The 15,102-nt window shown below is 35.2% G+C and overlaps 1 protein-coding gene across 15 annotated transcripts in view; it reads left to right on the top strand.

The window, feature by feature from the left end:
* Positions 1-15,102, top strand: part of unc-13 (protein unc13 homolog) — a 378,276-nt gene that overhangs the window by 346,710 nt on the left and 16,464 nt on the right. For all 15 annotated transcript variants that reach the window (XM_069130578.1, XM_069130571.1, XM_069130572.1 and 12 more), the window contains 3 exons: positions 11,660-11,801; positions 12,491-12,937; positions 13,628-13,778. In XM_069130578.1, the coding sequence (XP_068986679.1) occupies positions 11,660-11,801; positions 12,491-12,937; positions 13,628-13,778 (740 nt within the window). The remainder of the gene's footprint in view (positions 1-11,659; positions 11,802-12,490; positions 12,938-13,627; positions 13,779-15,102) is intronic.

The raw sequence follows: 15,102 nt of genomic DNA, 5'->3' as shown, positions 1-15,102 counted from the left end.
ACTTTAGAGAAACCGAAAAATGTCAATACTTGAAAGTTAAAGAATAACTTCAGCTTTTTGGCGTGATTTTCAAAGAACTGGCGGTCCAAGATTATTCAAAGGCGCTTCAACATTATTTCGTGATTATTCAGTGTCGTCGTAAAGACATATTTCAAAGTCAGTGTAATTTCAAAAATATTCCAAGATTATCGCAGACTTGCGTCAAAGACGTTTAAAGATCTTTTTTAAAAAATATTATATCTAACCATTGGATAATTGAAGCATTAAATTATTACTTGTCATCAAGATGCGTTTCCATCTTTCCGTTCGCATATTCATTTTCGTGAAACTAAATAGTTAACAACAATTATCAAATAAAGAGAAACCAGAAGCAGTAACGCTTCGTCGATAAGATTTGAAATAACGTGAAACCATGTCACGAACGGAGGAAGATTCAGAGATTAAGGATAGCGGATCTTAGCCATGGAGCGATTACGGCAATTAAAGTGTTTCTAAGAGGAAGACGAAAGAAAAAGAAGGACGAGCGACGAAGGAGCAAAGAGAAACGAAACCTACCGGGAGTAGGAGAATGATCATTAGAGTAATTGCTGTCTCGTCACGAAGCGGGTCAACAGTTTTTCCTCTTTCTGAACTGTGCTACACGCGCCGTCGGACGCCATCCGCGGCCAAAACTTCGCTATGACGGATGGTTCACCGATGAGAACGTCGCACCGTGAAAGTCGCAGAGATCTTCAAGATGGTGCAGCGAGTTGGAGCAGCGTTTTGTCTTTGTAAACTTGTTGCGATGCAATTAGGTATTTGGATAATTTATTGCGCTAAAGTAAAAGGAAAACATACAAGATGACTCTAAAAATACAAATTCTGGACAATCTGACAGTCCTAAAGTGGAGGAAGAGTGTAGTGAAAATATTTGTACTTGAAACCCTTGTTTATAATTTTACCTAATTTGTTTATAAATGCCGATACTAGAAAATATTATTCTCTGATGGTTTAGACAAATTTGAAAGCAGTGGTAGAAGAAACAGCTGTAATGGAAACATTAATACTCGAAGCTTATCGTTTCGTAGCAACTGGGATTGTGTGTAAGTTAGAACTTTAATTTTCTGTATGTAGAATTTTATTTGATTATGAAAAAAAATTATAATATTTTATAATTATTACACATATCTTACGGATTTCTCATTTCAATTTGAAATCTAATAACCACCAGTAATACTTACAAATATTTTTATCTGGTATCGGAAAAATGATATACAACTAATACTAATACAATATAACAGAAAACAAAGCATAAAAGATATAGATATATAAATGTTTACTTCGTAGGTTGTCTTACATTATAAAAGGTTAAATTGAGGCATAGGAAAATGAACCTGAACGCTTTTTGAGTAGATACAAAATTTCTGCCAAAAATCCTACATTTAGACAAACAAGTTAACAGAGCACATAGAGGCAATTGACATAAAAAGAAATATAATTTGATACTGGTAGTAGTAATAATAAGCAACTTCTATTTAAAGTTTTCTGTCATCTATGTAAAGCGTCTCACATCGATGTAAACTCTTTGATCTAAAACATGGGATAACTAACACGCACAGTCCTGTTAGAAGACGATGTTCGAATACATGCGATTATCCATGATACGTGACATCAATACGTGTAGTTTCTGATGGAAGCTGCATCGAACATCTACAGTGAAATTACGATGTAATCCAAAATACAGAGTTAATTATCTCTGAAACGGAAGATTCGTGAATCTATCAAAGAATTGGTCCCTCGACGAAGGAAGGGATGGTCAGAGGATCATTTATCGAGGCATTCGTTTCAAACGGAGTTCTGTTAAAATACGCCACGAAATTCTGTCAACAAAACTCTCGAACCATATCTTGTAGAAAACTGAGCGAGGAACAGATATCCACTACGGAAGGAACGTAACAACTATTTCGAAGAAGACACTTAACGAATTTTCAGTGAAATTAAGCGAGTAGAACCGAATGAAAGCAACGAGACGACGAACAGAAGAGACTCGAAATATATGTATAAAAAACAGAAAGAAGATTTCTAGAAGAATAATAGCGAAACAGGAACAGAGTGAACGAAAAGTAATCCAACAAGTTTCTCAGACGAATAACTTCGAAGAAAACGTGGAAAAAATATTCTTTGTTTACGAGGCTCGAATCATATTCTCTAGTTGTCCGATGGTGTTTCTTAATTTTAATAAAAGCGACTCGTCTGTTCTCCTTGAAACACGAGATCAGATTCACGAGAAATATTAAACATCTGGCCTAATTACAAGATTTCGTGCAACCAACACTCGAATCTCGTAATTAAACGAATACTATCTCGTTAGAGCGTTTGACATTTCCTAAACCCAACGAAAGCGAATATTTTACTTCCGAACGAGTAGCGAACTTCTACGTTCAACGATGTTCCCCACGTCCTCGAGAAAGGATAAACATATTAGATTGTAAAATGTAAAATATTCAAGATATGCAAGATATTCAACCAAGATATGCAAGAAATTGCAAAATATGCGGGAGCTTCAAGCTCTTCGCCTACGGTGTATATCGTTATATACTGAAAGTATGATGTTTACTTGTAGTAGAGTTTTCATAAGAATTGAATGCCGATTTATTCTGTTTCGCGTCGTGTATCTTTTGTTTGAAATTTTTTCGCTGTCCTTTTCGCTATGGTACAACGAATACGCACAAAATTCGAGTTATTCTTCCATAGGAATTAAAACCCAGTTATCTTACGACCATAAGCGTACATGCGTAACGTGTATATTTTCCACGAGGATGGTGCTACTATCGGTAGATTCACTGTTGGTTTTCTAAATTTTCTTCCAGCGACACGAGTCTTGAATTTGAAACGTCATATTCGGAAGAATAATATTTTTGGAGAACAACGCTAAAAACGGTATATCTGAACAAGAAAAATACGTAAATCCAAAGAGATGCGTCCAAATTCGTGTAATTGGAATTCACTGATTTTTCTCATTACCTATAACTTTTCGTTCATCTAACAGAAATTCAAATATACAATTCGAACAAATAGATCCAATCGATATAATCGAATCAATTTAATCGGCTACGGATTAAAATTTCATTCCAACGAGTGCAATTCTATTGTGTTTCCATTAGTAAATTTATTTCGTTAAAAAGCAACATTTATCGCTACAGTCCGTCCAAATCAACTTGGTATAGGTCACGGTCGTTATACGTTACGTACGCAGGTATAGCAATTCTTGTGGTGAGCACGAGATTCTTAACGTCGTACGATATGCTTTGCAAATCGGCCCACGGAGCGTTGCGTGAAAATAATACACGCGCATTGGGGGAAACTGGGATAGTCAACGAGGGTGAATGGAAATGGGAAGAGTTAGTGTATTTGGGCGAGAGGGTAGCTTGGCTAACAGTCGGCGTTACTTCCGTTTCCACCCCAGTAATCAAATCTCTTGACTCGGCGGGCGCAAATTAAAATCGTTGGCTGGCAACTGCGAAACGCGGCTGGCCCGTGGCAGCTCCACGATATTCAGCAACGGAAACATGAAGAGAGCTGCGCAACGATCGGTGGAAAGTAAGAGACAAAAGGACATTCGCGTCGAGAGAACGCCGACAATGAGGCCTTTCATCACCTCGATCTGTTCTAGAGAGCAGCAACACTCGAATTCGACACGAAATCGTAGAAATTAGACAAATGATTCTTTTTTCTGTTTTTTTTTTTTTTTCTTTTTTTTGTGGATAATGCGCGAGTTCAAAGTTCATGAGAAGCTTGGAGTGTTAAGGTAACTGGAAATCGTGTGTCGTGACGAAGATTCTTCTTGGGTTCTGTTAGCTCCTAATCGAAATGTATATATTTGGAAGATAAACGTAGAATGAAAGATACTTGGAGAAGGTGAGATAGCAAAATACGAAACGTTATAGAAATGATGTAATTTTAGAAGATACGTTGCTTGAAACAATGAAAAGACAGTGCTGCTATAAAATTTTTATTGCTTCAACCATGCAAACGGAAGTCTTCAGGAATTCTATAAGCTTGCTAGGGTGATACTGTTATTCGTGCGATGCGGCAGTAAAAACTGAACTTTCTGCTATGATAAAAATTTTGCGACAACCATTCAAAAGGAATATATGGACGCGGGTAATAGAGAAAAATTAAGTAACACAGAAAACGGTCCTCGAACTGTCTCGGGATGTGAGGAACTGATCCAATTGAAAGAAATAACGAAAATAAGAAGGTTAAATCGAGAGGAATGATGAGAAGGATACGAATGAGACACGAGAATGAAATACGTAAAAGCAACAAATCTTATGAATCTAATTGATTCCATTGTTTAAAAGGTGCCTGATCGATTCGACATATTTCACCGGTTTAATATGTTTTAATAAATAAAATAAAAAAATATATAATACTGTACCTTTTAATACTGCTTCTCGTTCTTTCTAAACAAACAATTTCTTGAAACAATCAAGTTCGATAAATGGAGCACCGAATTGATAACGCAAAAAATGATCTCCAGTAAATCAACACTGAAAATACCAAAACAAAACCTGACATTCTGCAACTCAATTATCGAAATGTACTTTACGCGAGTTTGCACGAATGTTTACTAACTTTGTATATTTACGAGCCACCACGCGGTCGGAATGTTTGTAGGAAAAACACGTCTGACCTGTTCGATTCGACTTCAAATATTCGACTAAGGAATGGTTTTTCCATGTCCCATGAACAGTACAAATTAACCGATGTGTATTCGTGAGAGAGTTGGTTCGTTTATCTTCAGACTTCCTGGTGTCGCGCAAATAGAATAATGCAAGAACAGCAGAGTACACGAGACGCGTTGTAAGATCGATAAAGGGGCTGAAAATATATTTTATTCGATGATAACGTAAAATTTTATTCCAGGATCCTTCTATTTATAAAGGATCTTGTCATTTTTTAACGGTCAAAATATCGATCAAAAAATATTAAAAATGTCGTAGAAATAATTTTTTATTCGTCTTCTTAACAAGATATTTTCGCGTTAAAAACATCAAATTCAGGATAGGTGAAAAATTGATTTATAGATTAAATATTGCATTGGAATTTAAGTGGTTTCGTAGAGAGGAAATAGGAAATTTTATGTTTAATAGATTTTAGGTTCGAAACGAGGTTTTGCGTCTGATCAGATGCTATTTTTACTTCTTCTCAAATTCTACTGGCGAAATTAAAGAAATACAACGTTCTCCGGAAGATCCGAAAAAACAAGTGAACAAAATGAGAAACGTTCATTCAAGACTGAACACGATCAGTAATTTCATTGTACAATCCCATCCAATATCATGCAAATTTAGTGCCCCAACTTTTATAGTGAAATAGTATCTTCTATCTTTCTTCTTCCATCTGCTAGAGTTTAGATATAAAACTATAGCTCGACTCTACTATTCCTTTACTTTACTCTCTATCATAAAAATAGATAAAAAAGAAAAAGAAAAAATACACGTCACAACGTTTGGAGTCTGATGGTACACTTGGAATGAAAAGAAAAAAGTCAATAATTAAATATCTCAAAATTATTTCTTTTCCAGAATTTTTAGAATTTAGATCTTTTTAAAGTGAATGGAAAAAAAACGTTTCCACATGTTTGCTGATATTTAAATTTCCAATATAACGCACTTTCAAAATAATACTATTTCTCGGTTAATTTACATAATTTATTTATAAATTCTTAAATTTGTCCAAACTTTCAACATTCTAATTATCAATTTTTGTTCCACTTTCCAGTATATCAATAATAGTTAATTGTTGATATTATTAATGAAAGCTCGCATAAGTAAATCGTGGCTAGGTAGACCGTTCGAAAATTTCATTGACATTGCACTTGACTTCATCAGCATCTGAATAGTCGTGCCGGTATTACCCGTTTATTGACCATCAATTAATTAGCTGGCTAATTGAAAGTTTGATTGGCCAAGCCAGCTGTAGCACTACTACAACATGGACATATTATTCCGAGTTGGTTCGATCTGCTGCCGGAAATCTCGCCGATTAGTAAATCGAAGCGGATTGATCCTCTTGAATAGATAAATTGTCCACTACGTGTAGTTAGTTTGATATTAATTTTTATAAATGCTATCTGACTCGAAATTTGTTGATGTAAAGTGTACGATAAAAATTGTGTTATAAAAGGGACAGACTCTTAACGTAAAAGTAAGTCGAAACGTGATGAACAATTTTTGAGAATTTTGGAAATTCATCGGGGCATAATTTGATTTGGTAAACTTCTCGTTATATGCAAATAATTTGTGTAATACTTAATAAATTACACATTTTTACCGACTATTATCAATTTTATTATTATTTAATAGTTAATGGAGAGACTTTACCTCGGATTATTGATATATTTTGTTATAAATTATATACGAAGGAAGCAGTGAAATAATTAAAAATTCCTAATTTATTTCTCGATCCCTTGCAATTGAAATTATCTCCGAAAATTTTGAAAAGAATAATCCTTACGTGGTGACAACTATTTCATAGCAGAGTTTTCCTTTATAATTTGATTTATGCTTCACCACGAAGTTAATTAGAATTTAATTAAGTTAAATAGAACTAATTAAAACTATGACAGTATTTGAATCACGTCTCCAAGTTTACGACAACGCAACAACAAGCGTCTATGAGATTTAACTAAAGTTCTCCATACATCGCATCGTGCAGATCACAAATGTTAAAGTATCGAATAAAACTTAAGTAATCGTGTTAGAAAATTAATATGACTTAAACATTTTACCAAATCGTTTCAAGGTTCCAGAGAAAAATTTCAGTCTGTATCGAATCAAATTATTACTTACTCGTCGAATTTCCCAAATCCTCTTCTGAAAAAACCGAGAGCTCGCACTCGCTTGTCCTACTTTCTCGATATTGTAGCGTGTCCCTTGAATATGAAGTGTCTTAAATATTTTACATGCTTTTGATGATAAGGAAAAACTGCTGGAGGAAAATATTATTCGCAGTGGCAAATATTATGATAAACGAAACCTTTTCTCCAAGCTTCCAGATTATCAGTATACTTTTATTAATTATCACCAACGTATTATATATATAATAATAATATATATATACATATTTTTATAATCATATCCAAATCGCTGAGATGAAGATCAATCTAGTGATCCACGATCTCTATGATATCTGGCATACCTATAATCAGTATGAAGAATATAAAATAATACAAAATAATGTAAAATAATACAAATTGATATAAACAATGAAACATCTACCATCGAACGATCGGAAGAAAAAATGACTTATTTTAACAAGCGTTGAAAATGATCGACTTCTCACGTGTAATTTTATAAATAAAATATCGACGACTTCGAAATTTCAAAGGATGTAACGCCGAGAAAAGGATGTAACGTTTCCCTCGTCGTGAGCGTTTACCCCATCGAAAGGAATAACGTTTTCCTTTGAAATTTACTACCACCATCGAAAACAAGCAATATTTAAGACACTGAAATTAGGCAAGTCACCCTATATATCAGTTTCATTTGTAGCACAAGATTTACGTTCCCTATCCTTCCGTGCGATTACCCGTAGCCAGTTCTAGAGTATTTTTCACTCCCCGTAGAGTATCGATTTAGAAAAGGACGGTCTCCTTGGGCCACCCTCCGTTAGTCGGCCTCCGCGTAAGATCGGCTCGTCTGTGACTTTCGTCGCAGCGACCAAATTTCCTGCAATTGTTCTCCCGTTAAACCGATCGAACACACCAATCGACCAAATTATAACGATCCACGCATAGGACAATTTCACAATGAAAGTGCACAAAAATTCAAGCATCGATGCCATTTGACTTCGATCGTAAATATTCGTATTTACGGTACATATATAGATACGATTTTACTATACATACATACATATATATATATATATATATATATATATATATATATATATACCATATATATACCATATATATATATATATATATATATAAATTTACATACAAATATATATATACAGATAGCACAAAGTTTCATGGTACATATAATTATTAAACGACATTATACACAGTTACACGATACATACATATAGTTTCTATCGTAGATATTAATTTTACGATAATGTACGATATTTTGAATCGCGAACATCTTCGATCGTGGGAACGGTACACGTACAAACACACACACACACACGCACAAGCATCAAACATAGACTCTGTCGACATCATGAAGTGGATTGTGGCCATGGCTCGAAGATTTTTTTACGAGCATTAGGTATGAGATCGACGTTCGTCGAGGACGGGCAAGCATCGGCGATCGTCCCCGCTGCAATCGGCGATGCGAATTTAACGAGTTAGTAGCATGGGCATGTGTGTCTGTCTGTCTGTCCGAATAGCACGTTAACGTCCAATCTGTCGTAATATATATGTTTTCTATACGTGTGTATCACTGTGTGTGTGTATATATATATATATATAATATATAGATGTATACACTTTTATATGTGTATATCCAAGTATGTAAAAGTAATGTGTTGTATGTATATATATATACCAATTTAGATTATCTTTAAGGATATAATTTGTTTCGAAGTGGTAGTGATTTGGGTTACAATGTTAATAATTTTTAGGGAGAAGAGGAATTTTGGGTAGATTTTGTTAATATTAAAATTAGCTACTGATAACGTATACCAGTGTACACAGTGAATGTATTCGGTTTTTCAAAATATCATCTGATTAGTTTCATATGCTTTAAACTAGCCATCGATATGCAGAGTCGTCGCTTGTCACGCATAGTTTCACACGTGACATATTTTCGTAACTTCGAGAGATATATCGAGTTTCTCTATAACGATAAACGCGAAACTCCAGTTAGCAGAAAACTCAGAAACGAACTATATTACACCTCAAACCATAATATAATCATACTCCTATCTCGATAGAAAATCACGTTAATTTTATTTAAGTGACTTGCATGGTTCTGAAGACAATTGTGGAAACAGGAGGTCCAAAACTACTGTGAAAGACAATCTGATCGTTCTAATGTCGAATTTAACACGTTTCGTTAATCGGGTAAATTATTCGATTTTGATAGACGTGTTTATTAAATATAAAACAGCAACAATACGTACTCTAGTCGATTTTCTCATTCCCGAATTGCTGCCACCTCGAATTAGAAATGAAAACTTGTCAAATGTACTCCTTACACGATTTACGCCGAGCTTTTGCACGCTTACGAGGTGGCTGCCATGAAACGTGACCTCTGAGTGCTGAGTTCGATGGTTGTTACATTGTTATATACTATAGATGTGCATGAGCCTATCGGTATGATCGTTTGAAAATATAAATACACCGATTATGGTTACATGTATACACGTAAATGTGTCTTAATAATGTTTTTTTTTATTTTATTTTATTTTGGATCTAATATGGATCTCTATATACGGTTTTCAAAGTACATACTTTTGTAGAAAAAGAGCAAAGTAAATTTAAGGAGATATACTTCCTTCGAGGATTCTATGTTACTGAGAAAATCGATGTTTAAGTGTAAATAAAAAAAATAGGGTGTATCTATTTGATTCTTTTATGTAAATATTATAATTAGGAGAGAGATACTGTGTTAGTCGTTAATTTTAACGTGTAATATGTTTAATTAACTTTTCATGCCACGCTGAATTTAAGGTAAACGTAACTCGGAGAAAATATTGACGTAATCCAGTTTACCTGTTGCTAGACATCTAAGAATACGAAGAAAAGAAACGCGCAATTCAAACGAAATTAAATGTCCTCGTTGACAATATTTGTACATCCATGGAAACGAAAATGGAAAGCTAAAATTTTGTAAACTGGTACGCGCATAACCAGAAACGGTTGAAGCTTCCGGGCAACCGAACAAAGCCCTGGCAAGCTTTTCAAATATCATTTCCAGTTTACGCTGGCAGGCAACTTCTTTTAAGAAAATTACAGAATTTTTAATTAACCTACGTCTTTCTTTCAAAATACGACGAGCTACGAATCGACAGATTTTATTAAACGATACGTTGCGTAGGAAGCTACAAATAAATTCAATTTTACATAGAATCGTTTTGCGTTTGCGTATTAGAAGCTGCAATTGGAAAATTTTAATCTCCATTGGGAAAATTAAATTTCCATCAATCTGATAAAATCCGCTTTTAATCTATTAAGAATCTCACCGTGGTATAATGCGCGAAATTCGAGTAAGTGCAGACTTATTGAACGAACAAGATTAAACGAAAAGTCAGTGAATTCGAAAATCTGTGAGAATTATGAAACATGAGAACTTAAATATTTGAATATTTCAATACACTTGAGAGTTTCGCTATTTGAATATCTAGAAACTTGGAAAATTTGACAATTAGAAAGTTTGAACATTTGATAATTTGAAATATTCAGAAATTTCCGATCTTTATCAAACTTATCTCGTCTCTTCGTAATAAATTTCAAATCAACGACTGTTTCGATACGTGCAAAGTAACTTCATCGCTAAAAATAAGATTCTCCCGTCGGCGGTATTCGGTTACTTTCATCGAAAATAGTTCCCTAATTGTTTCCAGCATGATACATTCGCATGAAATTCACTGTACGACGTAAAATTCCAATAGATTAGCAGTAAAAGTTTTATTGCCGTAGGAAGTACGGCCTACTTTCGAATCTCGTAACTGGTAACCCCCTGTCCACGATTCACCGTACGCTGTTGAAAGGAATTGAACCGGTAGAACGGATCGTAACGTATTTTAACACACGACCCTCCTGAAGAACATAATCCTCTTTTCTACCTAAGCGTGTGGATTTCCTGATTTTACTACTTTTTTACCGGTGCCTGCCGGTTATCCGTCATTTTGTGCCATCAAGACGGTATTCGAGTGTTAGATCGTCGATCAAAACACTGGAATTGCACGGGACAGATTAAAGAACGTAAGAAGAATTGTGTGGCAGAAAATAGCGCAATGGATATTCATTCGTGTGAACAATTTGAGGTGATAATATGTATCGAGAATAGTAAACGTAGAATGTATCATAGAGAATATGTGAAAACGGTATGAAAAAGAATACGTAGAACGTGTGAGAGACTAGAGAATAATAAAAAAAATTACTTGTCTTTTTATATTACTTACTATGTAGTTAGTTAAAAATTCGAAAAGGTATGAAAAAGGATATGACAGAGAAATGAGAAATATTCTCACACTGGTGAAAATTTCCATTAGATTTCTGAAGAAAATTTGATAAAATTTGTATCTTAAAGTTTTGCATTAAAAACCAACGATATGAAAATCTATTTGTAAACTATGCAAAGAGTTATTAACTTGAATAAAATATATTCCATAGCTAAACAGATGCGATAACGACATCGTTGAACTCGTCATAACGTGATTGGATCTTCAAAGACGCGATAATAGGAATATTAACAAAAATACCATATAATTTACAGTATTCAAAAGACGTTAAATTTCTCTCGTTTTCTTAGATACAGTAACAGGTAAAGTTTCTTTTTATCGAATACAATAAATGTCGACTAAACTTTCTGCTAGGTAAGTAGAAAAATAGGAAAACCCCTAAGAAACGAATTCCGGGGAGTGCAAATATCGTTTTTGGGGCACGTATCGCGTTAGGCAAGTTACATAAAACGTTTGTCTAATCTTCGACTAATTTCCACAGTGATCTGCGCCCAAGGTTTGATCGCAAAAGACAAGAGCGGTACATCTGATCCGTACGTGACTGTCCAAGTCGGTAAAGTGAAGAAACGAACCAGGACCATGCCGAGGGAATTGAATCCAGTTTGGCACGAGAAGTTTTACTTGTGAGTAATTTTTTCGTGACCTTACAAGTTCATCTTAAACGCGATATGAATATCAATATTGGTTGGTATAAGAAGAGAAAGATGGAACGATGGAAATATCAATTCCTTTTCTATAACAGATAACTTACAAAGTGTTAATTGAACGTCAAAACGTCTACGATTAATAAAACGAACCACTCTTTCCCAGAGATTGTAAAACCCAAATTGTAATTTCAATATACGTGTCATCTACGTTTCGCTTAATTTACTTTTCAAAATAATTAAAATTGTAACGAGACTCCGTTTATTGAAACGAAATTTTTGCTATAACAGTTAATTAAACGAACTTCTACCAATGATTGAGTTCGATTATTTTAAAAAATCATATGTAGTGGGGAAGAAGCTCGATTATTACACATACACATACATATGTACGCACTTTTTATTAGCAAAGTTCTACTATACCGTGCATCCTTCGACGTAAATATTTTACCAAAGTTCGACTACATAATCCTGTGGAAAGAGTTCGTCGAATTTCCCATTCCTGAATAATTGAAATATTTATACGTATAAATAACACAATCTGATATAACGTCCAAACGATCCTTTAATTAATCAAGTACAAGGATCTTGACTGGAAATGCCAATCGACGTTCAAAAAGACAATCTCTAAAATCTGCTAATTAATAAACTTGAATTACCATTTATAGCGAATGCCACAACTCGTCTGACCGAATAAAAGTGAGAGTATGGGACGAGGACAACGACTTGAAATCCAAGCTACGGCAAAAGTTGACAAGGGAGAGCGACGATTTCCTTGGACAAACGATCATCGAGGTGCGTACGCTGAGCGGCGAGATGGATGTGTGGTATAACCTAGAGAAGAGAACGGATAAGAGCGCTGTATCCGGCGCGATCAGGCTGCACATCAGCGTTGAGATCAAAGGCGAGGAGAAGGTCGCCCCTTACCACGTGCAGTACACCTGCCTACACGAGAACCTCTTCCATAGCTTATGCGAAAAGAACGACGGCGTGGTGGCTCTACCTCAAGCGAAAGGAGACGATGCCTGGAAGGTGTATTTCGATCCACCTGGAGAAGAGCTCGTCGATGAATTCGCGATGAGATACGGCATCGAGAGCATCTATCAAGCAATGACGTGAGTCGTCTTGTTTATGAAAGTATATAACGTAGCTGGCGGCGGTTATATTCAAAGTTATTAAGCGTTTGGCAGAAAACATTCTCCAACGGACTGAATAGCTTAATTGCTAAAGGCAAACGTTCAGCAAGCATAAGATCATCGTTCGAAACTCTCGTTCCAACAATTCGAACGACCGAATATTCTCTTCCACATTCTTAAGACTCTGTTAGAAACAACCTCCGCTAACAAAAATGACGTTATACGAAGTTCTTTTTTTTCGAAATTTGTACGGTTAAATTTGAAGATCGATCCTTAAGGACCTTATGCTTAATAACTCTATAGTGTACCTTACTTGTGTTTTACTGAGGACAAGTAAGAACTTGATAAGCATACGAGATCCTGAATACACGATTTCCTTAGTTTTCTCTTCCCTGTTTTATAAATAAATTAACTTTTAAACGTGAGGAACACCTCAGTTTGCACTTGATTTTCGGTATACTTGTTCTCTTCTCTAATGAACAATACATATTTGGCATAGAAGTAAAGCTTGAATTTTGCTTGTCGTATACGAACGTGTTGCGTATTTTTGAAGAGATACAGGCAAAAGTACGGAATGCATAACGATATCACCGGAAGCTACCGAGCGTTAAAATCATTATGTTACACCAAGTTTCGTTAGTAATCGTGTCTTTTCAAATGTTTTTCCAGACATTTTCACTGCCTCTCCACGAAATACCTGTGCCCGGGTGTGCCAGCGGTAATGTCCACCCTGCTGGCGAACATAAACGCATATTATGCTCATACGAGCGCGAGTTCCGCTGTTTCGGCCAGTGATAGATTCGCCGCCAGCAATTTCGGGGTAAGTTGACACAATGGAACATAGAAGATTAGCTCTGTTTGATCCTTTAGATCGGGGAATAAATCAAGAAAGGATGAATGAAAGAACAGCGAGAATGTGACTGAGAAATACTCCTGCGATTCCCTACTGGCAGTCTAAATTCTCACATCTATTTGGTTGCTTAGGAAACTTTGCGGGAAGCGCGTTACGTATGCTTGTTCCAATTCCATAGTGAAATTCTTCAATTAAAATGTTTCTTTTTTTTGTTTTGTTCTATTCGTTTCTTCTCCTCCCCTTCTGTCACTTCCAATGGCTGGACATTGTCAATATGAACTTGCAGAGTTTGCTTTAATTGAAGTTTTAATTAACATCTTGTTCCCTTGTATTATGTCACGTTATTTATCAAGGTACCTCGTTGATGAATTTTTGAACACGAAATTGAAAATTGGAAATCAAAACTGAATTATTGTCGTCATTGCTGCTATTAGATGCTCCTATTATGGATATAGTTTATTAATCAATGATATTGAAATTTGAATAATATATGTAGAAAAATGAAGTGAACTTGAAAGACCCTTTTACGTTTAATTCTACTAAAAATGTAAAGGTATACAATTAATTTAAAACAGAGTTGCCGGAATTGCAGATTCTATCGTTCGGCACAGAGGATTGTTTCGGTAAATCAATGTAAATTTTTTCGAAAAAATTGTCAGCAGCGAAAAACCGAGCGTTCCTGGTTTCGACGTTCTTGAATTATGCATGACTTTGTCTTGTACGGTGGTGAACGTGCGACCCAATAACTTTATCTTCGTTGCAAAAGCGCCAACAAAAGAAGAAAATAACTGAGCTGGACGCTAACGAAAGAAGATCGAAGGTTTACCACAAAAACCAACTATTTCAAAGTTGAGATGAACAGTAAAGGAAAGAGCAAAGAGCTTGATAAAACATCGAATAACGCAGAAAATAATTGAAGTGTTTTCTAATTTTCCGGGAATCTTCGAAGCTATTCATCGAAAAGATAAATTTTATTTATTCCATGATTCTCTTTTGCACGATATAAATTACGTGAAGAATATCACAGAAGGCAGTATTGATGGTGAAAAGTAAATAAAAATACGATCGTTGAAAGGGAAAAGATATATTCGACATCATCCTTGTTAATATCATTACTCGTCTTCAATTTCATTGCGTTCGACGCGATGCTTGGAAAATCTTCCCCCAAGGATATTTCTCCTTTTCTTTGGATGTTCATTTTTCTTCTGGATCTAGCCTACCTACAGAATTCTTTCCTATATGAGCACCTTAGGGATCGTAAAGTCCTGCTAACCGTAAACAACACCGTTGA

The sequence above is a fragment of the Bombus flavifrons genome, chromosome 2 (assembly GCF_040668555.2).
Source record: "Bombus flavifrons isolate JBK064 chromosome 2, iyBomFlav1_principal, whole genome shotgun sequence".
Lineage (NCBI taxonomy): Eukaryota > Metazoa > Arthropoda > Insecta > Hymenoptera > Apidae > Bombus > Bombus flavifrons.
The sequence above is the reverse complement of the archived record's forward strand: the minus strand, read 5'-3'. Positions and strand labels throughout refer to the sequence as shown.